We start from the raw sequence: 27,795 nt of genomic DNA on the forward strand, positions 1-27,795 counted from the left end.
GAACATCTTTTAACTGGTAAGGTGAGATGAGGTAAGAAGCTCCAAATGCTACTTGGGACCCTTGGCCCTCTTAGCTGACCAAGTTGACAATTCAATGTGGTGCTACTAGGGATCTGAGTACTGAGGATTACCCAGGTCCCCCTGGTGCTTAGGCACTTCTAAGGCTGCACTGTTGCTACTCAAGGGCACCCAGGGCTACATCTGGTAATATTCAGGAAACCTGGTGGTGCTATGGATCAAACCCTGATCAGGAGGGAGTGTGCAAGGTATGAAGCCCTAGCCTGAGAACTATGGGCTTGATTTATATAGTGGTAACATAGCTCCATTTTAGCATTATTTCAAGTGGAATATTTTCCAGGCTAATACCTATGTTCTCCCCACCTCCATTACCGCTATGCTATCTCTCCAGCTCTGGTGGAGTGTTCTTTTTTTTTTTTTTTTTTTTTGGTTTTTAGGCCACACCCGGCAGCGCTCAGGGGTTACTCCTGGCTCTCTGCTCAGAAATCGCTCCTGGCTGGCATGGAGGACCATATGGGATGCTGGGATTTGAACCACTGTTGGTCCTGGGTAGGCTGCTTGCAAGGCAAATGCCCTACTGCTGTGCTATCTCTTCGGTCCTAGTGGAATATTCTTGTTTTGTTTGGTTTGTTTTTGGGTCACACCCGGCAGCGCTCAGGGGTTACTCCTGGCAGGCTTGGGAGACCATATGGGATGCCAGGATTCCAACCACCGTCCTTCTGCATGCAAGACAAATGCCCTACCTCCATGCTATCTCTCAGGTCCCTGGTGGAGTATTCTTTTTTGTTTGTTTGTTTTTTTTGGGCCACACCCATTTGACGCTCAGGGGTTACTCCTGGCTATGTGCTCAGAAATCGCCCCTGGCTTGGGGGGACCATATGGGACGGGAGATCGAACCGCGGTCCGTCCTATGCTAGCGCTTGCAAGGCAGACACCTTGCCTCTAGCGCCACCTTCCCGGCCCCTTGGTGGAGTATTCTTAATGACTTTTTTTGTTTTTGTCGGTGCTCACATCCTACTCCTTGCTCTGTACTACAAGGTTAGGCACTTGCTCCACCGCCTGCTGTTTCTGCCGCCAAACTAGTCAGTTTCACCTTCAGGCATGTGGGACACCTATGCTGAGGGGAACATAAATACAGAGTCTTTGCGTCTCTATCAAATGTGGTTTTTATTCAACTGACAAGCACTTTTCTACAGCTGCACTTGTAGAACATCACATGGCAAAAAACAGGAGGTTTTTTTCTCTAGACTTTTTTTTCTTTTTTTAACCTTATTAAAAATGAGATTGGTCCTAAAAATATAGAAAGAAATAAATTTAAATTCACAAAAAACTGTACATTATCAAAAAGTCACTAAAACACCACATTTGGTTATATAAAAAGTCAAGTCCCTTTGTTGTAAAAGGAACGTGGAAACTTGGTGTGGATGGTGTGGTTTCTTCCTGTTTCCAGACTGATGGGGGAAGAGAGACAAAGGGGTGGGTGGGTGGCTTTTTTTTTTTTTTTTTTTTAAACCTGTCTTCCCTAGCAAATACTCTTACACTCTTCATTTATCGAGAGCATATCCACCTAGCTCAAGGGGCAGTGAAGATGAAGAAAGAAAAGTGAGAAATGGCCCTTGATCATGCCCACCCCCACCCCCACTTCTGCAGACGGGGGCTAGGACTCCACCCCACCTTCTGAGTGCCTGGTCCCGTGGGAGAGAGATGGTGCTAGGAGAGGAACACGAACAACGGAGGTTTCACTCCCCCGTCCACCTCACTCCAGTCAAATTAGTACATTTTACACCGGAGCAAACTGCCATGGGGAAAAAAGGCGAGCCCCGAGCTCTAAACAGTTCCAACATCTGACTAACACAAAGTTTGTTACAGCGCAGTTATTTAGATAAAATATAAATATTTATGCATAATATAAAGTCAATTCAAATATTCTTCAATCCACCTCTTATTTAAAAGCAAAACAAAAATTCTCAAATAAAATTAAATTTTGAGGTTTATCTGACAGAAAAGGCGACTTTAGAAATAGGCTATGGGGGGAAGAGGCGTAAAGGAATAATCAAGGGCTGCCCCAGGACCCACACTGCCCCCACCCCCTTCAGTGGCTATTCAGTGCTGCCAGAAGTACAAGGGAATGCGCCGGCACCGGCACCCCCGCCCCACCAATGGCACATTGCGTGGACGCCTCAGCACTCTGCTTGGGCCAGCCAGCAGCCACCTCCCCAGTGCAAGTACCCGTATCTCTGACGGGAGGGGCTCTGCTGAGCAGGAAAGCAGGGGGCCTGGGGCCCATGGCTATAGCTGGGAGTTAGCAGCTTTCCTCTCACGTTGGGGCTGAATTCAGACACAGTCACACGTAGGGCAGTGGTGGACCCAGAACCCTTCCTCCCTCCTCTCTTGTGCTCTGGAGTCTCTGCTGCTGGGGAAGGGGTCTGGGGGAGATAAGGAAGGAAAGCACAACCAAACCCACAGAAGCTCGCGGGATTAGGAGAAGATCCAGTTCTAGCCCTCTCCCTGCAAAAGCTTAGCTTAGCACTCGAAGCTACTGAAGAGAGAGGGAGTTCCTGCTGAAAGATTGCACAGTTTGAAGAGGCTGGAACAGAAATGACTGGAAGAGAGAGGAGACAGACTTGTACCCAGAAAAAACTGTTCCTGTCACTTCCCAAGACAACAAGTGGTGGTTCAAAGCGATGGGGAGAGTGGGAATAAACACAAATACTTGGGGAAACGGAACAGATGCCATCCAACAACACAGACCCATTCACAGCATTCTCTCACGCACACACACAACACACACACCTCTCTCTCTGAGGCCAGTCGATTGCTACCTGGTCTCCATCTTGGGGTGTGCCCAAACTCAGCAGTAGTTGTCCCTGAGGAATTCCCAAGAGGGAGGTTCGGGTAAGAGGTGGGGAAGGAGGCTGGGAGGCCCTGGGGTGCCTTCCCTGCCCCGTCCCCAGCTGCTGCGTTTCAGAAAAGGCTAGAAACACAGCACGTGAGGAGTATCGAACATTATACAGGGCATAGCTATTGGAAGATGAAGACAACGACAAAGACACGGACCTCTGAACAGTTTTTCCCTGAAGGGAAAAATGATTTGGGGAAAGAAAAAAGAAAAAGAATGGAGGAACCCGTACACGATAGTTTTTACATTATTGGATGAGGGGGACATCTGAAACAAAAAAATAAAGGGGGGTGTGGTGAAGAAAAATGAAAGAAAGTGAGAAGCAGGGGAGGACTGAACATGGGAGCAGCATGTTCAGGGCCCGGTGTCCGGCTCGACACACTTGGGAGTTAAGTCCACTTTACTGGCCGTCACTGCGGGTCCACACACAGTACAGAGTGTTTCTCGGTTTCACACATTCACTAGAACTATTGCTATTGTTAAATAGCCCCAGACTGCTGGGGCGTGTACAGGGGAAGGAGAGGGAGCTGGAGGAGGAAGGAGGGACTTCTTTCTTCCTCACTTTTCATTAGAAAATAAAAACAGAAAGGAAAATTATTTTTTTCTTTTCTTTTTTTTGGCTTTCAGTCCAGGAGGACCACTTTTCTACCCCTCTTACTTGAGGAGTCAGAGGAGGAAAGGGGAAAGGGACAGAGGGATAGAAGATGTAGGGCGCTGCCCCAGGTTCTATCTCTGACTAGAGTTTGGACCCTGGGCAACATCAGCAGGGTGAGAATGGCAGGTTGTTTTGTTTGAAGGGGAGGGAAATGCCACAGGCGACTTCCCCTCTCCCTTGCCTCACAGAGTGGCCTGTTTTCCCTGATAAAATTCCTCCCAGCGGGTCTCAAAAAAGCGGCGCATGATGTGCCCAGCCTTGCCCACTTCCGAGTCGTCTTCATTGAAGGTCTGGCAGTTGTCAAAGACCAAGAGCGCATCCGCGGCAAACTCCTCGGAGCTTGTGTACCTGGGCAGGGGCGGAGACAGAGCTATGAGCTGGGTCAAATAGAACGGAAGAGCCAGAAAAGTTCTGGGAGCCTCTTACCCTCCCCGGAGCAGCCTCTCTCGCATGGTGGAGAAATCCATGGGGTTTTTGATGATCCGCCGGTAGCCGCTCACCAACCGTGGGTTAACGGGCTCCAGAAAAGGCCAGGCGGCATCATGGGACTCCATTTCCATCAAGATAATCCTAGGATGGGAAGGACAGGATGGTTGCAGACCGTAACGTTCCCAGACATTTACTTGGCAAAGGCAGAGTCGGCGGTTCCCAGAACTCAACTCACTCGCAGAACGTGAGATCACTGTGGTGGTTCCTCATGGAGAGTCGCCGTCGCTTGGAGGGGGACAGCCCTTCCTCTGAGTGCCGAGGCACTGCTGGGCTTTCGCGGCCCCTGGATAGTACTCGGCGTCGGCGGCCTTCACCCTCTGGGAAGCTCAGCGTGTAACTGCTTTTCCGCTTCTGGCCTCGCTTTGGGAAACCAGGCTTCTGAGCAAATTCTCCCTCTGCATGCTGAGGAGGGGGAAAGATGAGCTCAGTAACAAGGCACGCTTTGTTTGACCACCAAATGATTGCAATCTCTGCGCATTATTTCTACCAGCGTGAGAATTTACTCATAACTCAAGAGGTGAAGGGAATTTCTTCATTCCCATTTCATAGGAGAAAACAACTGAAGGTAAATAACTTGTGACTTGGAGCAGTAGCACACCAGGCAGGTAGGGGTGCTTGTTTGGCTGGCAGCTGACCCAGGTTTAATCCCTGGCACCACATGGTTCCCTGGGCATCACCAGGTGTGATTCCTGAGTGAGGAGCCAGGAGGCATCCCTAAGCATCACCAGGTGAGACCAAAAAAACAAAAAAGAAAGGAAAAGCTGCCTCCCCCCCTCCCACCGGTTTTTAGGAGTGGATCAGCTGCTTTACTCGGGCCTGCTCCTGCCTCTGTCCTTAGGGGAACTACTGGTGGTACTATATGTGGTGTGGGAATTAAACCAGGACTGGCCACATGCAAGGCAAGTGCCTTAATCCTATACTATCTGTTTGGCCCGATAACCCAAGTCTCACAGCATAGTCTTGACATGCTTCCAAGGAAAACTGAGGGAGAGTATAAAGGGAGTCGAGAACTGGGGGTAAATGATATAGAGACTGGGAGTGGGATAAGAGAGTAGAAGGCTCACCTGGGCCAGACAGACAGCACAGAACCAATCTCCTTCTGGGACTGCCTCCAACTTGGGCCGATGGCAGTAGATGTGGCAGCCACGGTCACACCCATCACAAAGCAGAAGATACTCATCATTGTCACCCTTCCGACAGACTAGACAGGTCTGGACCAAGATTGTGAGGAGGAAAAGTGAACCCACAAACAGCAGCAGCAGCATAAGACCCCCACCCCAAGCTATCCCTGCCTCCTTACCACTTTATTGACAGACTTCTCCCAGGCAATGGACCGCTCCAGTTGGCTCAGGCACAAGCACACCTGGGCTGCACTCCTGCATCGCTCCAGTGTCTGGCGCCAAGCCCGAATCCGAGGGGTGATCTCATATGATCTGGAGAGAGAGCGAAGATCCGTGGCTGAGCAGCAGGATGCTTTACACTTTACAGAGGGAGCAAACTCCTAACTCCCAAAAGCAAACAAGAGTGGTGTGGTGGAGTGGGCACTTACATTTCCGTAGTGGTACACTGGGGGGCACTATTGGGTGTGCTAAGCAGGGCCTTCTCCAGCACCACGTCGTGAGCGGGCCAGAGGGGCTCCCGCAGGTACCGGCGTTCCACGTTCTGCTCTAGAGCAGCCAATCGCATCACAGCCAGGTCCAAAGGGTTCGTGGCTTTACGCTGGGGGGCCAGACCTTCCCGGCCTCGCCCTCGCCAGGTGATATCCTCCTTAGAGTCGGAAACATGCTCACAGTAGGTCAAGTCTTCACGAGTAGAATCTGGGTTAGGGCATGTCCAGCCCTATCGGTAGAATAAAAATAAAATTACTCGGGCTGAAGAGGTAGCACAGCGGCGTTTGCCTTGCAAGCAGCCACACAGGACCTAAGGTGGTTGGTTCGAATCCTGTGCCTGCCAGGAGCTATTTCTGAGCAGATAGCCAGGAGTAACTCCTGAGCACCGCAGGGTGTGGCGCCCCCCCCCCAAATAAATAAAAATAAAATTACTCATGTGGTTCAGGGAGATGGCTCAAAAGGCTAGAGGTCAAGTTTTGCATGTGGGAGCCTCAAGTTTAATTCCTGGACCACATGTACCCTAAGGACTTATAAAAGTATGCACCCCCCCAAGCCAAAACAAAAAACTCACATACACACAAACCAAAAAAACAAAACAAAGCAAAACACTTAAAGGAAGGAAATTGATCATAAAAATATATGACCCAAGGGCCGGAGAGATAGCATGGAGGTTGGGCGTTTGCCTTGCATGCGGAAGGATGGGGGTTTGAATCCCGGCATCCCATATGGTCGCAGTCCCCACCCCCAGCCTGCCGGGAGTGATTTCTGGGCATAGAGCCAGGAGCAACCCCTGAGCGCCGCTGGGTGTGACTCCCAAAAAATCCAAAAAAAAAAAAAAAAAAAAAAAAATGACCCAGGGGCTGGAGTGATAAAGTGGGCAGTGCATTTTTCCTGCATGCAATCAGCTCATGTTTCAATACCCAGCATCCCATATGGTCTCCTAAACCAGCCAGGAATGGTTCCTGAAAATAGAACCAGAAGTAATCCCCGAGCATCACTGAGTGTGGCCCAAAAACAAACAAACAAACAAAAATAAGACCCCATGGCTAGAGAGTACAGGAGATGAAGCACTTTCCTTGCCATAAGGCTGAAATAGCGGAGACAAAGGGTCACTGGTGAGCACAATAAAAAATGGCCCCACTGGACACTGCTAAGTGTGCCACACCTCTCACTCTCAGCAATTCAAGTAAAATAATAAAAACACATTTTTTAGAAAGATGGATTGGAGCAACAGCACTGAGGGCTAGAGAAGGAGATTAAAGGGCTAAACACAAGATTTGTACATGGGAAAACAGGGTTCCCTAAGTACCACCAACAGTAGCCTTCAAGCACCAAGATGTGGCCCCCAAAACAAACAAAAAATGACAATTAGATCTTGGAGGTCCCCTGTAGAATGGGATGCAGGGGCTATTTTCTAAAGGGTACGAGAAACTAATACCCTTCATGGTCCCAATATACCCGAATCTGTAGGTCAGACTGGATGACCCGCTGCTCCAGCTCCTCTACCCACTGCAGCACAGCGAGGTCTGTCTGGTATGTCTTCTCTTTGGGAGACCAGCTCATAACGCCTTCTTGAGAGACAGGCAGTTGACTGGGCTCAAATATGGGGTCTGAGAAAGCAAAGAGAAGGCTCTTCAGCTCACAGTCCTCAGCAGCAGGTCTTCATTTGACACAGGGACCTCACTTAGCCCAGAGCAGTGCAGCAGGCTTACCAGTTGAGGGCCGTTGGCAGACTTCATGTAAGAAGTCCCTATGCTTGCTCAGGTGTTTGTGAAGTGCCTTCTCCCGAATGCCTCGGGGGTGCAGAGCCTTGAGCATGGCCTCCAATGTTTCAGGATCTCGGATCCACCACCAGCCTGAGCACATCTCTATAAGGAAAGATTTTTGGGGTAAGGATAGATAGCACAGCAGGTATCGCACTTGCCTTGGCCTTGCAAGCGATTGCCCTTGGTTCAATTCCCAAAATCCTATGTGGTTTTCTGAGCACTGTCAGAAGTAATTCCTTTGCACAGGGCCAGGAGTAATCCTTAAATATCGCTTGAGTTCCTAACTCAGAAACAAAAACAAAAATAGTTTTGTATGTGGACTGAAGAGTGCAATGCAGCTATAATCTCTGATACTGACCTCTCCTTTTGCCCCACTGCACCCCAAGATCACTCACCTTGGGGGACAGGCTGGGCAGTCAATTGGGTAAGGTAACGCTGCTCCATCTGTTTGAAGAACTTGCTAGGAGGTCTTCCTCTCCGTCTTGGCTGGCCCATCCCGGTGGAATTCTGCAGTGTTTCTCCAGGCTCTCCTGCTCGCCTCTTTGAGGCTACCCCAGGCAAAGTAGAAGAAAGCTGCAATGGAGAATAGGGGTTTACAGAACTATTCACGGTGAATGAGATGAAAGGTTGTGGCAAAGGGATTAGGGATTGTTTTTGTTTATATGATCATTTTTTTTTGGGGGGGTCACACCCAGCAACGCTCGGGGATTACTCCTGGCTCTACACTCAGAAATTGATCCTGACAGGCTCGGGGACCATATGAGATGCCAGGATTCGGACTTCTGCATGCAAGGCAAATGCCTTACCTCCATGCTATCTCTCTGGCCCCTGTTTATATGATCTTTTTTTTTCTTGTTTAAATGATCTTAATGGCCTATCTATATCACATTCTCCCCAACCCCAAGGCCAGTCCAATGGGTTCAAGTGCACACTAATCCTGGCAACTTACTGGCTTGGAAGAGGCTGGCAGTTGAGGTGGGAGAGTAGTCTGGTCCTCCGAAACTGCAGGGGGTGGTGTGGGGGCAGCATTGCAGGGCATATGAGCTGAGAAGCTGAACCAGGAAGCTTGAGCATCAGGGTTGGACTCTGTCTCATCAGGTTCCGGCTCCTCCGGTGGCTGTGATGGGATTGGGTCCAGTTTTCCTGGGCTGCTGTCAGGTGTGAGGACTGAGCTGCTTAAGAGGGAGCCATGGTTCTGAGTCTGGCTCAGCCAAGAGAGGAAAGCTGACTGGCTGAGGTCATGCTGGCTCTGACCCAGAGACAAAGGGGAACCTTCCGGTTCTAGGAAGCCATTGAGGGGTTGGAATTGGAACTGGGACTGGGACTGGGACTGGGACTGGGACAGGGGCTGGGGCTGGGGCTGGGGCTGGGGCTGGGGCTGAGGCTGAGGCTGAGGCTGGGACTGAGGCTGAGGCTGGGACTGCGGTTGAATCAGCATCTGGGGCTGGGACTGCGCATAAATCTGTAGGGGAGGGTGGGGTTGTGTCTCTAGTGGGGGCTGTTCTGAAGCCCTATCCTTGGCAGGGGATTTAAGGTGCCTAGGTTGCAAAGACCCAGGTTTAGTTTTCCGAGGTCGACCTCGGGCCCGGGGAGGAGAAGTGGCAGGGGTGCTGGAACCAGCCGATTCCTTCTTCACAGAAGAGGCTGCAGGTGCTGTAGGGGTTGCTGTTTTTAAGGCGTCGGGGTCCGGCTTTATCACATTCTCAGAAACTGTAAAAAGAAGTGAAAAGCTTGATTAAGATGTACAATGAGGACTGATGTGATGGCACAGTATATAGGGTACTTGCACTGCATTTGTCTTGACCAGCATTTTGATCCCCAGAACCCTATATGGTCCTGGCACTGCCAGAAATTATCTGAGTGCAGACAGTGCCCTATGAATAGCCAGGTATAGCCCCAAAACAACAAAGATGCACACCTAGATGAGAAAAGATGTAGACAGGAAACTGTATACCCCTTGCTTTATCTCTTGAACTAAATCCTCAATTTTTTTTTGGGGGGGGGGGGGCCCACACCCGACAGTGCTCAGGGGTTACTCCTGGTTGTCTGCTCAGAAATAGCTCCTGGCAGGCACAGGGGACCATATGGGACACCAAGATTCGAACCAACCACCTGGATCGGCTGCTTGCAAGGCAAACACCGCTGTGCTATCTCTCCGGGCCCAAATCCTCAATCATTTTTAATGATTCTATTGGTTAATGCTAGGTTAAGGCTAATTAACAAAAGAAACATCATTCTGCTAAGCAACCAGATAATATAAGAAATAACATAAATATAAGAAATAACATAAATAAGAGATAGCATGGAGGTAAGGCGTTTGCCTTTCATGCAGGAGGTCATAGGTTCGAATCCCGTTGCCCCATATGGTCCCCCGTGCCTGCCAGGAGCAATTTCTGAGCCTGGAGCCAGGAATAACCTGAGCACTGCCGGGTGTGACCCAAAAACCAAAAAAAAAGAAAAAAAAAGAAAAAAAAAGAAATAACAGGACTGGAGCAATAATACAGCAAGTAAGGCACTTGCCTTGGATCCAGCTGACAAAATTTGATCACTGTCATCCATATCGTAGTACCCTGAGCTCACCAGGAATAATTCCTGACTGCAAAGCCAAGAACAACATCCCCCAAAACACTACTGATGTGGTCCAAATATATTTTTAGAAGATGAAAAATTAAATAATTTAAGTAACTTAATGGGAACCAGCTACGCTAAAACATTGAAATGGGGTCGGAGAGAGCATGGAGGTAGGGCGTTTGTCTTGCATGCAGAAGGTCAGTGGCCTGAATCCCAGCATCCCATGTGGTCCCCCAAGCCTGCCAGGAGTGATTTCTGAGCACAGAGCAACGAGTAACCCCTGAGCACTGCCGGGTCTTGTGACCCAAAAAAAGTACACTGTACGACGAACATGAACTTATGTTTATTTTTTGCTCTTTGGGCCACACCTAGTAATGCTCAGAAATCGCTCCTGGCTTGGGGGACCATATGGGACGCCGGGGACCGCAGTCCGTCTTAGGTTAGTGCATGCAAGGCAGACGCCCTACCGTTTGTGCCACTGCTCCGGCCACATTATGTTTATTTATGTTTGTATGTTTGGGCCACACCTAGAGGTACTTTGGTATTACTTCTGGCTCTGTACTCAGGAATTACTCCTGACAGGACTGGAGGACCACATGGGATAATAGAGATCAAACTAAGGTCAACTACATGCAAGACAAGCACCTTAAACCTGCTGTACCTCTATTATGCTGGGGATCAAATTTGGGTTGGCCACATGCAAGGCAAATGTCATACCTGCTGGGCTATCACTCTGGTCCCTCATAACTGATTTTTAATTCTTTAAATAGTTCCAAGAAGTATAGAAATTATCAGTAGCTCAACTCTACAAATGAAAAACAAAAAACAAAAACTGAAGGACAGTTAGTGAATCCTTTAAGATCTTGGGGGCTTGGGCCCGGAGAGAAAGCACAGTGGTGTTTGCCTTGCAAGCAGCCGATCCAGGACCAAAGGTGGTTGGTTCGAATCCCGGTTTCCCATATGGTGTGTGGTCCCCCACCCCCCCCCCCATGCCTGCCAGGAGCTATTTCTGAGCAGACAGCAGGAGTAACTCCTGATCAACGCCAGGTGTGGCCCAAAAACCAAAAAAAAAAAAAAAAGATCTTGGGGCTTCTGGGGATGCTCCAAGGACCATATGATTCCAGGGATCAAACTTCAGTCTCCCACAAAGAACATGCTCAATCCACTGATCACCAGTTGATTATATTGGAGGGGCACACGCACCTGGCAATGCTCAGGGTTTACTCCTGGCTTTGCACTCTGGGCTCTCTTCTGGTGGGGCTCGAGGGACTAAACGAGGTGCCAAGAATTGAGCCTGGGTCAGCCACAAATGCCCCGCCCGTTATAATAGCACCCCAACTCAACAAACTAATACATTTCAAATGAAAGAAGCCAATGGAACTAAGCAGATGAATTATTTAACTTTCATGATAAAAGATTCAATTCAGGCTCCCACAACCTACCTGAACTTCCCTCTGTTCCTTCCACAAAAATACCAGCCAAACAGGGCAACACCCAGTAGCGGCGTCTGTAGCGGTCCTGACCCAAGGAGACTGCCCGAAGCATTTGGGAGGAGTGAAGCAGCTTTTTGCGAAAGAAGAGCTGTCGCTGAGTAAGCAAAAAAAGAAAAGGACAGTGAATAATAAAAAAAACACATTTCCAGGACGACAGTGGTAATTTCATCCAGGGAGTAAGGAGACAGGTGATGGCTGGCATTCAACACCTCCCCACCCACCCCCACACAAAGTATAATACCATCCAGGCCCAATTCAACAGGTATCCAATTCTTTCCCAACCCTCACAGCCAGCTCCAAGGAAATCTATGAACTATACCTTGCTGAGTTTTTCTATTTGGCGCTCTAGTTCTGAAATGCTAGATGTTGTGGTATCAATCTGGAGAAAAAAATGAGAATATGCAAAGAAAAAGAATTATCTTAAGAAAGAACTCTCCAACTTCCCTTACCTTGGTCAGAGGGACAATACCTCTCCATCTCTTCGACCCCTACGACCATGGACAGCAGCAGTGGCCTCCTCCTCTTCCTCCTCTTCCATTCCACTGGTCTCTTCCATGATTCGAGAACTGCGCCTCCGTCCCAAGCCTTCCTCTGACCCCGGCATCTCTACCTCGAGCCGCCCAGTTCTCTTTGCCAGAGCAGTTTTTAGTCTTGAATCAAACAGAGATGAAACTGGTGAGGAACAGGACACTGCCAGACCGAACCCTGAGAATCTAAGCTACCTGGAGCTCAACACTCAGAATAGTCAAGGGTCAAGGGTTTGAGTTTCAGGCAAAATCCTTGGCTAATTTCTCCCCTTTCCCCTTTCTTGGTCCTACCTCAGTCCCAACCCTACCTCCGGAGACGGCCTTCAACAATCCATTTGTTTTTCCTGTAGCTGGACATATTCTCTAGAGTCTTGTCGATCTCACTGTGGGCAAACAGGGAACAGGAGTTTTGAGGTAAAAATGACAGCATATAAAAAAGGGGGACTTAAAGGGAAAAAGGGTTGTAGCTTAATTCGGGAGCTTCTGTCTAGAGCCTCGGTTACGTGAACAGCAGAAAAAGGCTTCAGTTCTACCAGAGAAGCCTTCACGGATTCAGTCCCCAGTCACTGGAGCATCTCCAGTGCAAAGCCATATAGACAGGAATAAGCCCTCACACATCCATTCTGACCAGGTAGAAAGGAAGCATCCCTGACCCAGCTCCTCACTTGATGATGAGACTGGAGCCATTGAGCTCATGCACAAGGAAGGCCAGGACTGCAGCCTTCTGTTGTGGTGGCTGGGCCTGAAAAGGCTGAGTCCGCAGGCTGTCACAGAGGGCCGGCTCCACTCCGTACGCCATGAGGAAGCAGCGCAGGATCTCGGACACGTTTTCTCTTGTCAATGGGATCTCCGAGATCTTCTCCCCCAAGATCTTTAAGGACTATATAATGGAGGTTCAAAGAGAAAGAGAGCCACACAAGTTGGGTGACTGATACTAGAGTTGAAAATACAGAAGATGAGAACTATGGGGTTAATAAAGAAATAAGAGTCCCTACCACCCCCTCCCTTTTAATACATTGGTAAGAAAAAAATAAAGTTGCTGAAAATAGACAGCTCGATGGACTGAGCACATGCCTTGCATGCAGAAAGCCTGGAATCAATCTCCAGCCTGGTCCCCCAGTGCCACTGGGAGCAGCCCCAAGTTTAAGCCAGCAAAAAAAATTTCTAGTATAAGACAAAGTAAAGGAAAGGTGAAGGGGAGTCAAGGAACAAAGTGACAAAGGTCAGAAAGGAAAACAAACAAGACAAAAAGGAAAAGGGAAAAGAACAAGCCCAATGTTTAACTTAAGAAAAAATGGGAAACAGAGCACTGACCTCGCTGCCCCACCCCAAACCTCCATTAGGAAAGCAGCTCACCTGACAGTAGGTGGGCAACCCAGGGTCATAGAGCGCAGCCTTCAGAAGCCGCACAAGCAGGTCTTGCACCTCGCCCAAGCTGTCGCCTTGACACAGGAGTCCCTCTTGGAGGACCCCCAGGCTGGGCACATCTTTGTCCGGGTCAAAGCCCAGCACCTTGCCGAAGCTATGCAGGAACTCTATAATGGTCAAGCAGTTGGAGAAGGTCCCACTGGGCAGGAGCAGACCAGGGATGTGTGAAAACTCAGGCAGGGGCTACAAGAATAAAAGTCACAGGGGAGGGGAGAAGGGGGGTCATTCAGAAGGTTATAATGACTCTTCCTTTATAAGAAAGGCTTATAGGGGCCGGAGAGATAGCGTGGAGGTAGGGCTTTTGCCTGGCACGCAGGACGATGGTTCGAATCCCAGCATCCCATATGATCCCCCTAGCCTGCCAGGAATGATTTCTGAGCATAGAGCCAGGAGTAATCCCTGAGCGCTGCCCAGGTGTGACCCAAAAACCAAAAAAAGAAAGGCTTATAGCAGGGCCGGATAGCACAGCGGTAGGGTGTTTGCACTGCATGCAGACAGTGGTTTGAATCCCAGCATCCCATATGGTCCCCCAAGCCTGGCAGGAGTGATTTCTGAGCGCTGCTAGGTGTGACCACAACCCCTACCCCCCAAAAAAAAGAAAGGCTTATAGGTTGCCCCAGCAGGGCCTTGGACCTGTTTTCCTTCCCTCGTTACCTGGTGGTCAGTGAGACACATGTCTTCTGTGGGCTTCTTCATCTCCTCCAGAATCATCTGCTGCCTCTGTCGCTCCTCTAGGCGCCTCTGGGTGGCCAGGGTTTTATCTGCTTTACTAGCAGCCTTGGCTTTGACTGTATCTTCCTTTTCCTTCATTTTTACCTTCTCTTTCTTCTCCTTCTTAACCTTTTCCTTAAGTTTTTCTTGTTTTGTTTTAACCTTCTCTTTTTCAGACTATACAATGCAAGGGAGAGAGAAAGCAAGAACCATAAAGATTTTATTCATGGGGACAGAGCACCATAGCATAGTGTGTAGAGCATTTGCCTTGCACGTGGCCAACCTAGGCTCGATCCCCAGGATCCCATATGGTCCCGAGCTTGCCAGGAGTAATTTCTTTCTTTCTTTTTTTTTTTTGGTTTTTGGGCCACACCCACTTGATGCTCAGGGGTTACTCCTGGCTGTGCGCTCAGAAATCGCCCCTGGCTTGGGGGAATTATAGGTGATGCAGGGGGATCGACTCGTGGTCCGTCCTACACTAACGCTTGCAAGGCAAACACCTTACCTCTAGCGCCACCTTCCCAGCCCTGCCAGGAGTAATTTCTGAGTGCAGAGCCAGAAGTTACCCCTGAGCACCACTGGGTGTGGCTCAAAAACAAAGAAAGGAAGTTTATTCATTACCCTTCCCTGATTCCCACCCTCCCCATCTCAGAGCCCAGAAAAAGATTAGTTCCTATTTATAAAACAAGACTAGGTGCCAGAGAGCTAGTACAACAGTGTGTATGGTGCTTGCCTTGCACCTAACTGACTTGTGTTTGATCCTTGGCATCCCAAAAGGGTCCTCTAAGCCAACCAGGAGTGATTCCTGAGTGCAGAGTAACCCAAGTACTGCTGGTATTCGGTACAAGTACTGGTACAAAGGCATTTGCCTTGCTGGGTGTGGCCCAAAAAGAAACAAAACAAGACCAACATACAGTCTTGCAAAATCTGTTTGGTGACTTCAACGTTATAGTTGTGTTTACATGCACCTACCTTGGATTTCTTCTTAGCTTCTTTCTGCTTGAAGTTCTTGGTTTCTTGTTTCCGTTTGTTTCTGGCCTGTAAACCATAAGGGAAGTCATTTCTCCTCAAACTCTGAAAGCATCTCTGCTTGGGCTAGGATTAAAAACAGACAAGGGTGCTGGGGAGGAGAGGTGAGAGATGGGATAAGGGGTTGGCAATGGATCAATTCTCTCACCCTGGAAATGCCCACATTATTTTTGAAGCCCAATTCTCTAAACCAAGCCCCAATAATTCTAGGTGGGCTTCCACAAAGGAGATAGAAGATTTGAGAAGGACAAAAAAATGATGGGAGCAGGTTGCAGGGTATTTGATGTTCCTCACCTGCCCTGGGACAGTTGTCTGACTTTCTCCCCGTTGTACCTTCTGCTTTATCTTCTTCTTGATTTTATTTATCTTCGCTTTATCCTCCTCATTCAGTGTGTCTGTGAGAACATAAAGGACCAAGCTCTATAGCATGCCTGTCATAACAATGCTAATTTCCAGGCAACTCCCCTAAATAATCTAAACCCACCCCTCTAAGTGGAGGCAGCTTATCTCCTATACTCTCTGAACCAAAAAAGTAAATTATGCGTACATAATAAAATGCTGTGAGTAAAGAGCAAGGTAGCTGCACTGGGAGGCTACTGACTTCAAATTGATCCCCAGCACCTCACATAGCATCTTCCCCAAGGATCGCTCAGCAGAGGGCCAGGAATAGTCCCTGAGACCTTGTTGTGTGGTCCAAAAGCAAACAAGCAACAAAAATGTGTTGTGGGAGCTGGAGTGATAACAGTTTGGGTGCTTGCCTTGCACGTGGCTGAGCTGGATTAGATCCCCAGAAACCTGTATAATTTTCTGAGTGCAGAGCTAAGAGTAAACAGAACCACTGTGTTGGGGATTGTAGAAGGTGAAAAGCACCTCTCAAGCGTGGTACAAAAATACAAACAGCAGTTATTATCCAAGAACACACTGGACTGCATTAAAAGGGATACTAGAGGTTAAAATAGCAGCATGGTCTTGTTGCTGGACTCTCTCCTGGCTACTTGACAAAGGCAGCAGATGTAACAATGATGCCAGGCAACCACTAAAAGACTGAAATGCAGAGGCCAGAGTAATAGTATAGCAAGCAGGGCAGTTGCCTTGCACTAGACCGACCTAGATTCAATCTACAGCACTCTACATAGCCCCCTGGTCCCCACCTGAGATGCCTAAGATGTGTTCAAAAACTAAAAACCAAACTAAACAACGATTGAAGGATGTAATACAGGGATGGCTGGTAGGGAATCTCATATGATGGAAGGAAGCAGATACTCTGGTGGAGGGTATGGGGTTGGCTTTAACTTATGTATGCTTGAATTCCTAGCAGGAACAGTATTAGTATTGTAAATCATGGTGCTTAAAAAAAGGCGGGGGAGGCCCGGAGAGATAGCACAGCGGTGTTTGCCTTGCAAGCAGCTGATGCAGGACCAAAGGTGGTTGGTTCGAATCCCGGTGTCCCATATGGTCCCCCGTGCCTGCCAGGAGCTATTTCTGAGCAGACAGCCAGGAGTAACCCCTGAGCACCGCCGGGTGTGGCCCAAAAACCAAAAACCAAAAAAAAAAAAAAAAAAAAAAGCGGGGGCACAGTGATAGTAAGTGGGTAGGGCATTTGCCTTGCATGTTGCTGACCCAGGTTCGATCCCCGGCATTCTGCATGGTCCTGAGCTCACCAGGATGGGATGTCCACCATAAGTAGAGTCAGCAGCTTGCAAGGGAAATGCTCTACCGCTGTGCTCTCTCTCTGGACCCTGGTCTCTAAATTTTTTTTGGTTTTAAGGTCACACCGGGCAGCGCTCAGGGGTTACTCCTGGCTCTATGCTCAGAAATCGCTCCTGGCAGGCACAGGGGACCATATGGGATGCCGAATTCGAACCGCCGTTCTTCTTCATGAAAGGCAAACACCTTACCTCCATGCTATCTCTCCAGCCCCTGGTCTCCAGATTGAACTATTTGTTTTATTTTATTGCTGGCCCACAACTGGCTGTGCTCAGTGTTTATACCTGATTCTGCTCTTAGGGATCATTCCTGGTGGCACTCCATGTGGAATGCCAGGGAAAGATGCACGTCGGCTATCCACTTTATCTACTTACTGAATTATCTGACTCCCTAGATGTGAGTTCTGGTAATGAGCAATGATATGTACAATTAAGTGTGAGGAGCTAATAGTAAGAAAGAAAAGATCTGATAGGGCCAGAGTAATAGCACAGTGTGGTATGGTAATGCTGTCGACCTGGGTTCAATCCCTAGCATCCCATATGATCCCCGAGCATACCAGGATTAACTTCTGAGAGCCAAGATTAACACCTAAGCAATGCCAGGTGTGGCCCAAAATGTAAAAAGAAGATCTGAAAGCATACTGGAGATGCATGTAAATATATCTAGGGACAGCCCAACTTTCTACTAAGAGAGCAAATGAAGGAAGACACTGTTAAAGAGGGGCTGGAGAGATGGCACGGAGGTAAGGTGTTTGCCTTTCATGCAGAAGGTCATCGGTTCGAATCCCTGCGTCCCATATGGTCTCCCATGCTTGCCAGGAGCAATTTCTGAGCATGGAGCCAGGAATAACCCCTGAGCACTGCCGGGTATGACCCAAAGACCAAAAAAAAAAAAAAAAAAAAAAACTGTTAAAGAGCACTGGAGCCAAAGAGACAGTATAAGGATTTAAGTGCTTGTCTTTTTGATACTTCAACCCCCAGCATCACATGGTCCCAAGCAACACCTGATGTGGTTCTAACCCATCCCTTGCAAAAAAGAAAGGAGTACCACAAGGATCTGAGAATACGAGCGCACACTTTGCATGCAGAGGTCCCAGGTTGGGCTTTTTATTGGAGGGGAGAAGAGCAAACCCAGCAGTGCCAGAGATTATTCCTAGCTCTGTGCTCAGAATTACTTACTCCCGGAAGTGTTTGGGGACCATATGGGATATCAGGGATGGAACCCAGATTAGTAGGGTGCAAAACCACTAAAACCATGCTTGCCCAGGAGACCAAAGTTTAATCCCATTCACTGCATGCATACCCAACTCTTACAGGAATATCCCAAGTATCTATGCAATAATGATAGCAGAAATGCTAGAATTCTGTTGTTATTTTCTAGGGAGGGGAAAAAGATCTAGAGTCGTTCATTCTGATTATTGTCACTAATGCTCCTGGGAAACCCAAGCATTAGTAAATTAATCAACACTTAAGATTCCCCATACAAGAAGCATAATGGCCACATAAGAAACAACACTGTACCTTGAGCCTCCAGTTTCTTTAGGAGGCGGGTATCTGTCTTAGTCAACAGATCAGTGATTTTGACCTTGGGTGGCCGACCTCTGCCCCGTTTCACCTTGGGAACTTCCTTGGTCTTGGCCTTCTCAGTGTTTCGAGGTCGACCCCGTTTTCCAGTAATTGCCTGAATCCTGGATGGGATTTCCTCTGCTGAAAGCTGTACCCACTGCAAACCCTAATAATAAGGCAAACTATTAACATGATAGCTCAGTATTCAATAATGTCCCAGAACCTTCAAATTTCTTAAGAGGAAGCTGTATCTTGTACATGAGCCCTCGTTTCAGGCACCAAAGAACATTTAACCTTGGGTCTGTACCTCTGGGGTGTCCCTCTCTTCAAAGAAGTCTCCAACAGGCATACGGGGACTAAAGCTGAAATGCTCACGACGGACATTGTGTACCACATTGCGGCTCAGGTACTATGAGGAAAAGTAAAGTGACATTAGGAAAGCCCTTTGGGATTCTGGCCAGGATCAGCAAACAAGCCCCGCCAGATCTGTCTCTCCTTATTAAAAAAAAAAAAAAAAAAAAAAAAAAAAGGACCGCGGTTTGATCCCCCAGTGTCCCATATGGTCCCCCAAGCCAGGGGCAATTTCTGAGTGCATAGCCAGGAGTAACCCCTGAGCGTCAAACGGGTGTGCCCCCCCCCCCCCCAAAAAAAGGCCAGAGGCCGGAGAGATAGCATGGATGTAAGGTGTTTGCCTTTCATGCAGAAGGTCATTGGTTCTAATCCTGGCATCCCATAGGGTCCTCCGAGCCTGCCAGGAGCAATTTCTGAGCATAGCCAGGAATAACTCCTGAACGTGGCCGGGTGTGACCCCAAAACAAAACAAACAAACAAAAAAAGCCCAACATGGGCGGAAGAGATAACACAGCCACAGCAGTAAGGTGTTACCTTACACAAAGAAGGATGGTGGCTTCAATCCCAGTGTCCCGTAAGGTCCCCTGAGCCTGCCAGGGGCAATTTCTGAGCACAGAGCCAGGAACCCCTGAGCGCTGCTGGGTATGCCCCAAAACCAAAAACCACAAAAGAAAAAGGCCCAAATTTACCTTGATCACTTCTGGGAACTGTTTCATCCTTTTTCCACATGGACCATAATACCAGGTCTCCCCTTGCCATCGGTGACTGCCTTTCTTGATGCGCACCTCTCTCCGCCACCTGCCAGAAAAGCACACGGGCCCTGCCTCCAGGTCACACCCCTACCCACTCTCAAGCCACACTAAGCAGATGATCCTCCCACAACTGCCTCACAGAACTTCCCCTAGATATAAACTAGCATAAGATACAACCTTGGCCAAAAGGCAGGCCTCAGGAGGCCTGAAAGATAGTAAAGCAGGTAGGGGGCTTGTCTTGCATGCAGCCAACACAGCTTATATCTTATATCCCCAGCACCCCATACAATCCCCTCCCCAGCCTGCCAGGAATGATCCCTGAGCACAGTCAGGAGCTCTGAACACAGGTAGGTATGGCCCCCAAACCAAACCAAAATAAACCAAAGGCAAGCCTTAGATTCCCAAAGCTCCACCAGGTTGTCGTAAGAAACTCAGTTCCAAGCAACGAATTATTCTAAAACTAAGTCTTTAAGCAGAACTGAGACTTGGTATCCACAAATAGTCTATAGGGGTGGGGGTAAGGAAGACCAGGAAGACAGAATTCCTACAAGGCACTGGGTATAAACTGGTTTGTCATCCTGATCACGTACTGTTCCTGCCCTTACCTCTCCAAAAAGCATTAAAAAATATCCCAGGCCGGGAGATGGTTCAAAGGGCTGGAGCACATGCCTGTGGGAATCAGTTTTGATTCTTCACACTGCTGGGAGTATCCCCCTAGCACTGTGCCAGAAGTAGGCCGCCCGGCCCTGCCTTGCCCAGCACTGCAGGTATGGCCAAACACAAATGCAAACAACTCCCAATTAATTGAAACTGACGGTTACTCCTCCATTCAAAGCTAAATTCAGAGATTTTTCTTTGAATCTCATCACAAACACATGTGAGCTAGTTTGGATAGATAAGTCCTAAAGTCACCATATGGATGGGTTTGAAAAGTTATTAGCTGAAGTGAAGGTCTTGAGTAAAGCTGTGACTAAGCAGTAGACAAGATAAGGAAACAACAGAAGAGAGGAGGCCACCAGCAAAGGAGGAGGAAATTCCAGGACTCTCACCCAAGAAAAATGATCATTGTAGGAAGTTGGAAGAGATAGTATAGTAGATAGCTTGCCTTGCGTGTGGCCAGCCCAGGTACCTTAAAAGATCCCTCTCACCACCCAGAAAAAAAATAATACTATTGTAATGGTTCTTTAATTCATTCTTGTCTAGCTCATGCCCCTCATCCTACAGTCACTCATTAAATTTGTTCAAGTCAATGTATGTAGCAAACTAATGCATTTACCCATGTTGAAGGGGAAGACGAACATCTTCTGGGGTAGCAATGCGTCTTCTCAGACCATCACCTAGGGAGAAAGATTGGGGACACCAAGTTAAGAGTTCCTAATAGTGAAAACAATAGGTCAGCAAAGAAGGCATAAATGCCACCAAAGAAAAAAAACTTTCTCTCAAGACTGGGGAGATGGCTTAAAGGACTAGAAGTGCATGTGTTACAAATAGGTTCAATCCCTGACACTACATGGTTCTGTTTCCTCCTCCCCCCCAACACCAATTAGAGTGACCTGGAGCCTTGCTGAGTGTGGCCTAAAACTGAAACTGTGCTTGTCAGGAGAATTTCTGAGCGTAGAGCCAGGAGTAACCCCTGAGCACTGCCGGGTGTGTCCCAAAAAACAAAAACAAAAAAGTAAAAATAAAAATAAAAATAAAATAAAATAAAAAAATAAACCACCTTTCCCTGGAAATGGCTAATGGTAGAATAGAATTTAGAGACTCACCACTTGCAGAAAGAGTGGCTCCTTCTCTAGTGATCTCTTGCAGGTCAACAGCAGTCTCGGGGAAGCTGCTGACATCCTTATTGGCTGGGGAGACTGCTGAGAAGACAGCTGCTGGGGAATGTGCAGGGGATGCTTTGGGGGAGGTCACCGGGGAAGCTGTCAAGGAGACCTCGGAGGAGACTGTTGGGAGCACTGCTGAGGAAGTTGGAGAGACTGTTGGGAAAGCTGCTGGGGAGAGAGCTGGGGATATTTCTGGGGAGTCTGCTGGGGAAACTCCTGGGGAAACTTCTGGAGATATTGCTGGGGAAGGTGCTGAAGAAACTGCTAAGGAGACTGCTGGCGAGGCTGTTGGCGAGACTGCTGGTGAGACTGCTGGATGAAGAGGAATAGAGGATGATTGGTCAGGGGCCGGCTGGGTCAAGGGTGGTGGGAAATCTGAAGTCTGAGTCTCCATTTCCTGTTCTGCATCACTACCATTATTCAGGTCAAAGCTGTTATCTAGGGAAAAGGGAAAGGGAAAGAATGAGGAAAGGGAAAAATGTGTTATATAAAAGAAGAGAACCTATTCAATCAAACCTGAACTAAATAGGGTTCCTACAGGGCTTTTCTTTAGAGGAGGAATAAGAGAAGTGTCCTCTCACTGTACTCCCAACCATGCATGAAGTTGAAGGGTAAAGATGTTGCTGCTATTGGGGCCCGGAGAGATAGCTCAGCGGCGTTTGCCTTGCAAGCAGCCGATCCAGGACCAAAGGTGGTTGGTTCGAATCCCGGTGTCCCATATGGTCCCCCGTGCCTGCCAGGAGCTATTTCTGAGCAGACAGCCAGGAGTAACCCCTGAGCACCGCCGGGTGTGAACCAAAAACCAAAAACCAAAAAAAAAAAAAAAAAAAAAAAAAAAAAGAAAAGTACTGCACCAGGGTCCAGGAAAGTCTGACCTCCCTTTTCCTGCAATTCCCAAATCTCATCAGTTCTGATCACAGGACCTAAGTCAGACTGCAGCAGCCTGAACTTTTTTCATTCCCATTTACACTATCCCAGCAAAACACCCCACAGATCTCTCATCCCTAAAGCCCTACCTACAAAATCCTTTTTTCTCCTCTTTTCTGAGACCAAGTACCTCCCCTCCTTCTCTCTACCTTTTCCTCACTTACCTTGGAGGACAGATTCTCCAAGGACAGGTGGAGAGGTGGGACTGGCAAAGATAGAGGCTGATGTCTGACTATCATCTGCCAGGAGACTGAAGGCAGCGGCATTATTGAGGGAAGGGCAATCAAGAGCAGAGATCTCTGGGCTGTCTTCAAGAGGCAGCTTGTCCTCTGCACCCATCAGTTCTGTGTCATCTATGCCATAAAGTCCTCCACTCACTGGCTCTTCAGAGGAAAAGAAAAAAAAATAAAAAATCAAGAAATTTATGGGCAGGAGCAATCATAGACAGTACATCAGGTTGGGCTCTTGCCTTGCACACTGCCAACCTGGGTTTGATCCCTGGTACCCCAGAGATTCCCCTGAGCCCATCAGGAGTGATCCCTGAGTACAAAGCCAAGAGTCACCCCTCAATACTGCGGGTGGAGGAAAGAGAAAAGGCAAAGAGGGAGGAAGAAAATAGCTATAAAACATTGTGCTGAACATATCCAATTTCAGTCCCCCAGTATGACGATACACTTGGAGGATGAGTAGAACGGGGGAAATCATTCCAACAGTATTCAGGGTCCTAGGGTGGGGGCCACTCCTGGTGAGGCTTGAAAGTTTAATGCCCAGGCTCAATAGTGCATGAAGGCCACTAGGCCAATGGATGGGTGGAGAAATATTCAGGGTCTCAGCTGGAAGGGGTCCACCATGGCAATGCAGGGAATGGGACATGGGGTGCTGGCGAGCCAATTCAGGTCCCTATAAAAGTAAAGTACATGCCTCTGACCACTGAACAATCGCTCCAACCCTCTTTCTAATATGAAGAAAACGTAATAGCTCTCTCAGAGCCAAGTCACAAAACTACAGGAATCATAAAAGCTTAAAGTGTAGGGGCCAGAGCAATAACACAGCAGTATGGCATTTTGCCTTGCACGCAGCCAACCACGGATAGAACTCGGTTCAATTCCTTGCAACACATAGGGTCCCCCAACCTGCCAGGGGTGATTTTTGAGCGCAGAGACAGGAGTAAACCCTGAGTGCTGCAAAGTGTGACCCCCCCCAAAAAAAAACAAAAACAAAACAACAAAAAAAGCTTAAAGTGTAAATAAAGGGAAAAGCATTAGCAATAACCCTGTATCAATCCCAGAACAAAGAAAATTTTAGCTTCAGAGTATTTCAGCAGAGTAAAAAATTCACTGGCAAACTTTTTCTTTTTAGTTAGTGTGAACCCAAATAGCCCAACTCTGTGGTAATGAGTCCCTGTCCAGTGAATTATTACAGCCCAAGGCTCTTGGCCAAAAGGAACATGGGAGAGAACGTGGGAGAAGAACCAACTCAGCTCAGAGCGCAGCTGACTCCGTCAGTCCAGTGGCTTGAAAATGTGGTCTGCCATAGATTATCCAAAGGCTCAATGAACCAATTCCCAAACACTTTCTCCCCTTTACCCTGAGAGGCTGAAGCAGGCAAGCCCATCTAAATAATAAGTGGAAGGGAGTCCGTCTCCAAGCCTACCTGGAGCAAGAGTATTGAAGGGCTCCAGAGAGACTTCACTGAGGATTGGAGTGTCTTCCAGTTGATCAGGAAGATGTGAAGGATCATCTAAGCAACTCACTGTGGGATCAGGGACCAAGACCGAGACCTCTTGGTGTAATGATTCCACAGAAGGGACAGAGCCATTGTAGCCACACATCTTCAGTTCTAGAAAATCCAGAGAGAAAACAAAAGCAAAATCAATGCCCTAGATCGGTTTGTTAAGCTAAAGTTCTCAGTCACATCTTTGCTAGAAGAATATGTGAATTCACTCATTCAACACTTATGGGAAGCAGTTCCATACGAGGAACCAATTATACCTAGACATTCTGAGTGAACAGAGATGTGTGGATAAAACCTACAACAGGCAAATAAAAGGGAAAGCAGAATAGGGTTTGAGGAAAAAGGTTCATTCAGATTACCATCTATTTCGTAGTAAAACAGAAAAAAGGGGGAGGGGCAGAGAGACAGCACGGAGGTAGGGCATTTGCTTGCATGCAGGATAGTGGTTCGAATCCCAGCATCCCATATGGTCCCCCGAGCCTGCCAGGAGCGACTTCTGAGCATAGAGCCAGGAGTAGCCCCTGATCGCAGCTGGGTGTGACCCAAAAACAAACAAACAAACAAACAAACAATCCTTTGATTTTATAGTTGTCACTACTGTACATGAAATAGGAAACTAAGCTTTTGTCTATTTGGAGGAAAAAAGATGGGAGACACTATCACATGAACAAACAGTAACAACAAAAAAGGAAACTGAGTAGACAAGCAGTGGTCTCCTGGGCTTTCTTTCTTCCTGTTCAAAATGCCACTTGAACTTAGCCCACTTTAGCAGCCAGTCTGGCTCTGCCACAGGCAGCCAAATCAGCCTCTGCCCCAATCCCTTCCTATAGTTTGGAAGAAGCCCTTCTGATGCTGGATGCCTCTTGGGGCTGTTTCCAGCTCGCCCACCTGCCCTCTCCAGGCCAGCAGCTCTGCATGAGCTTGAAATAATTTGCACTCCCACTCTCTCGAGCTGATGTTGCTGCCACAAAAACACCAGCCACTTGGCTCTGCTAATCACCAACATGCAAATTAGCCTCCACTGCAGAGAGCTGGAAAGACAAGTTTTCCTCACCTCAAAAAGCCACTGCCCTGCCATTCCCCCCCCCCCCAACTTCCCTTCTCCCAACCCAACTCACAGATCCACAGTTATACCTGGTTGCTCATCCTCCAGCTCTAGGCTGCCTACCAAGCCAGTGCCATTCTCTGCCACAACGGAAGTCAGCTCCTTTTCTGTCGCCTCATCAGGATGGATTCCACTGCCTACCTCCTGGGAGGATGCAAAGGTTTGGATGCTGGATCCCAACATAGGAGAAGTCTGTGGGGAGGCGAAAAAACTAGGGGGTCCAGTGGGCATCACCTCAAAATTCTGATCAGGAAAGGAATCATATAGTTCCTGTGAGTCGAAGTTGAGCCCCATAGGACTCTGGGTACCGTTGGCCCAGAACTCTTGGCTCCCAGCCCGAAGGTTAGTGTTGTGACTTGGGGATGAAGGCTGCCGACTGCCCCCAAGGATGCCGTTGAGTGGATACTGTCCCCCCGAGAACTGGGAGAGAAGGGGTGGGTCCTTGAGGTTGCTGCCGGAAGGGTACTGTGAGTAGTTCCAGAGACAGTCGTAGGCCACGTTGGGGTGATGAAGGTGTGAGGTGCTGGAGGAGTGGGGAGCAGAGTTCAAAATCCCTGAAGTAGTAGTGTGAGATACAGTAGATAAGCCATTAACATTCACATCCCCATTCAAACCTGATAAAAGAGGAGAAAAAGGGTCAAATACAGATATGTATGCAAGTATGGTTCTACCAACCATACCAAAAGAACAGTCCACCCCAAAAAAGGAAGGTGAAGGGGGATTCCCCTTAATATATTTATAGCTTTCTATAATCTCTAGAGAACACCAAACTCTAGATGCTTGGATGTAGCTTAGCCAACTACTGCTGTTGAAATTGCTGAACTGGGAACTCTGCTGGCTTATCACAAGACAAAGAGAGAGAGCAAGAACAGGTTTTTACTGATACTTAGGCCTTTTAATTTTTTATTAAATGAAGCTGTTTGCAGAACAATACAGTGACTTGAATTTCTACCCATTCTTGTTCCCTGGAAGATTTCTTCCCTTGAAGTAGTATGACTAAATTCTCTAGATCCTCCTTTCCCCCAATGCCTGTACAGTGGCACCAGAAGGGACAGCCTCCACCTCACACATGCAGATCCAGCACTTTGCACTGAGCTAAGAATAGAATTTGCAGTCACCACAACAGCAAGATCTCAGCTCAGAATGGGCTCAGCCACTCCCTGTAGGCAGTTGAGGGAAATATGCATAGGGGGGTGCAGGAATTTCTGCATGACCAGAACTGCAGACTTTAGTTCTCACCAGTAGAAATCCCCAGAGCAGGAACCAAGACAGTAAGAAAGCTGGGGAGGAAGAGAGGAAATAAAGGAGGACAACAGCCATCACTAATATAAAGGAGCTTCTATTTGGATGACAGGAGAAAGAGGTGATATTTTTTCTGCTTGTAAGGAAGGGAAGTTCTGTGCCTTACAATTCCAAGTATATAAAAAGTACCTGAAACCCAGGAAGATTAGAGAGGTACTTGGCAAAACCATCGTACAGACCCATGGAAAAGACCCAATCCTGGCAGCAATTGTTCCATCTGGAGTTACTGATATTTCTCTCTGGGAAAGTAGGTAAGCATTCACTCTCCCTGTCCTATCTTTTATCTTCAAGGACAAGAGGTGGCACAGGCACTTGAAACATCTGCCTTCTTTGGTACACAAACTAAAAGGCAAAGGCATCACATTCCAACCCTCCACACTAAGCTCCAAACACCCCTAAAAACAACTTCTTAGAGATCTGGCCCTTTATTGCTCTCAAATCCAATCTAATTCTCAGAAATATAACCACCCCACTACTCTCTGGCCAGAATAGGGCTGGCAGAGGAACAAGCCAAAACAAAAAGTCAGTATGTTTTTATCTAATCTCTTGCAACCTGAAGACTCCATGTGTTGTTTCCATAAACCCATCGAGCTGTATCTTTTAATTTCTCTCCAACAGCTGGAGTTTGAAGGATTCACCCCCTCCCCACGTGGCATGAGAGAGCTGTTGTGAGGGAGCCAACCCAGAGGACAGACAAATCTTGTCCTGTCATCTTGCTTGAAGAAAGGATGCCCAATCCCTCCCCAGGCCACAAGGCCCTCACACTCACTTTTCCCTTGCTGAGGGAAGTTCATGGGAGACCCGTTAGTGTAGAGGCCCTCCCCTGAGGAGGGAGAGGGTTTCAGTCCTGAGGCAGCAGGTGCAGGGGGAAGGCCAGTAAAGTTAAAATGGTCGTTTGCCTCCATTTCTGCAGGAGGAGAGAGAAGAGGAGAACAAAAATACTGGAAGTTAATAAACAAGGTTATGTCACCTGAAGTCTTTCAGAGGGAATGCCCCCCCCCCCACCGCTTTACTTACCCTTCTACTAGAGTAAAGGGGAGAGTAGAGGTTGAGAGGAAGAGAAATATACCCCTAACTTAGGCAATAACCCTACAGTCTTTTAAGCTGCCATTGGTTTTTAGTTTTTGTTATTTCTGGGCCACACCTGGTGGTTGGTGCTCAGGGGTTACATCTGGCTCTACACTCAGGAATTATTCCTGGAAGTGCCCGGAGAACATATATTGGATACCAGATATTGAACTCAGTCACCCATGTGCGAGACAAGTGTGTTACCTGATGTACTATCACTCCAGCTTTAGAAAGAGAGCATAGGGGCTGGAACAACAGCACA

General features: G+C 48.0%; 1 protein-coding gene across 1 annotated transcript; it reads right to left on the reverse strand.

Annotated features, from left to right (window-relative positions):
• Positions 1 to 1,166: 1,166 nt before the first annotated feature.
• BAZ2A (bromodomain adjacent to zinc finger domain 2A) lies at positions 1,167 to 27,618 on the reverse strand. Its single transcript, XM_049783973.1, has 29 exons — positions 27,235 to 27,618; positions 25,398 to 25,777; positions 25,193 to 25,307; positions 23,978 to 24,163; positions 22,489 to 22,707; positions 21,338 to 21,835; positions 20,848 to 20,908; positions 19,509 to 19,617; positions 18,776 to 18,877; positions 18,424 to 18,634; positions 15,491 to 15,591; positions 15,140 to 15,205; positions 14,111 to 14,344; positions 13,385 to 13,639; positions 12,694 to 12,908; positions 12,337 to 12,411; positions 11,971 to 12,151; positions 11,821 to 11,880; positions 11,451 to 11,595; positions 8,387 to 9,147; positions 7,833 to 8,010; positions 7,384 to 7,539; positions 7,130 to 7,281; positions 5,611 to 5,900; positions 5,362 to 5,494; positions 5,126 to 5,272; positions 4,237 to 4,463; positions 3,999 to 4,142; positions 1,167 to 3,920 (listed from the first exon to the last, which is right to left on the reverse strand). The coding sequence occupies exons 1-29, from the start codon at positions 27,368 to 27,370 to the stop codon at positions 3,755 to 3,757; spliced, it is 5,703 nt and encodes a 1,900-aa protein (XP_049639930.1). The 5' UTR covers positions 27,371 to 27,618; the 3' UTR covers positions 1,167 to 3,754.
• Between the last annotated feature and the right edge of the window lie 177 nt (positions 27,619 to 27,795).

The sequence above is a fragment of the Suncus etruscus genome, chromosome 11 (genome assembly GCF_024139225.1).
Source record: "Suncus etruscus isolate mSunEtr1 chromosome 11, mSunEtr1.pri.cur, whole genome shotgun sequence".
Classification (NCBI taxonomy): Eukaryota; Metazoa; Chordata; class Mammalia; order Eulipotyphla; family Soricidae; genus Suncus; species Suncus etruscus.

Coding starts and splice junctions, on each gene's coding strand:
- BAZ2A (XM_049783973.1), bottom strand. CDS start 27,370: ATGGAGGCAAACGACCATTTTAACTTTACTGGCCTTCCCCCTGCACCT. Junction 14,345..15,139: donor AAGCTAAGAAGAAATCCAAG/GTAGGTGCATGT, acceptor TGCATTGTATAG/TCTGAAAAAGAGAAGGTTAA. Junction 5,273..5,361: donor AGAAGTCTGTCAATAAAGTG/GTAAGGAGGCAG, acceptor ATCTTGGTCCAG/ACCTGTCTAGTCTGTCGGAA.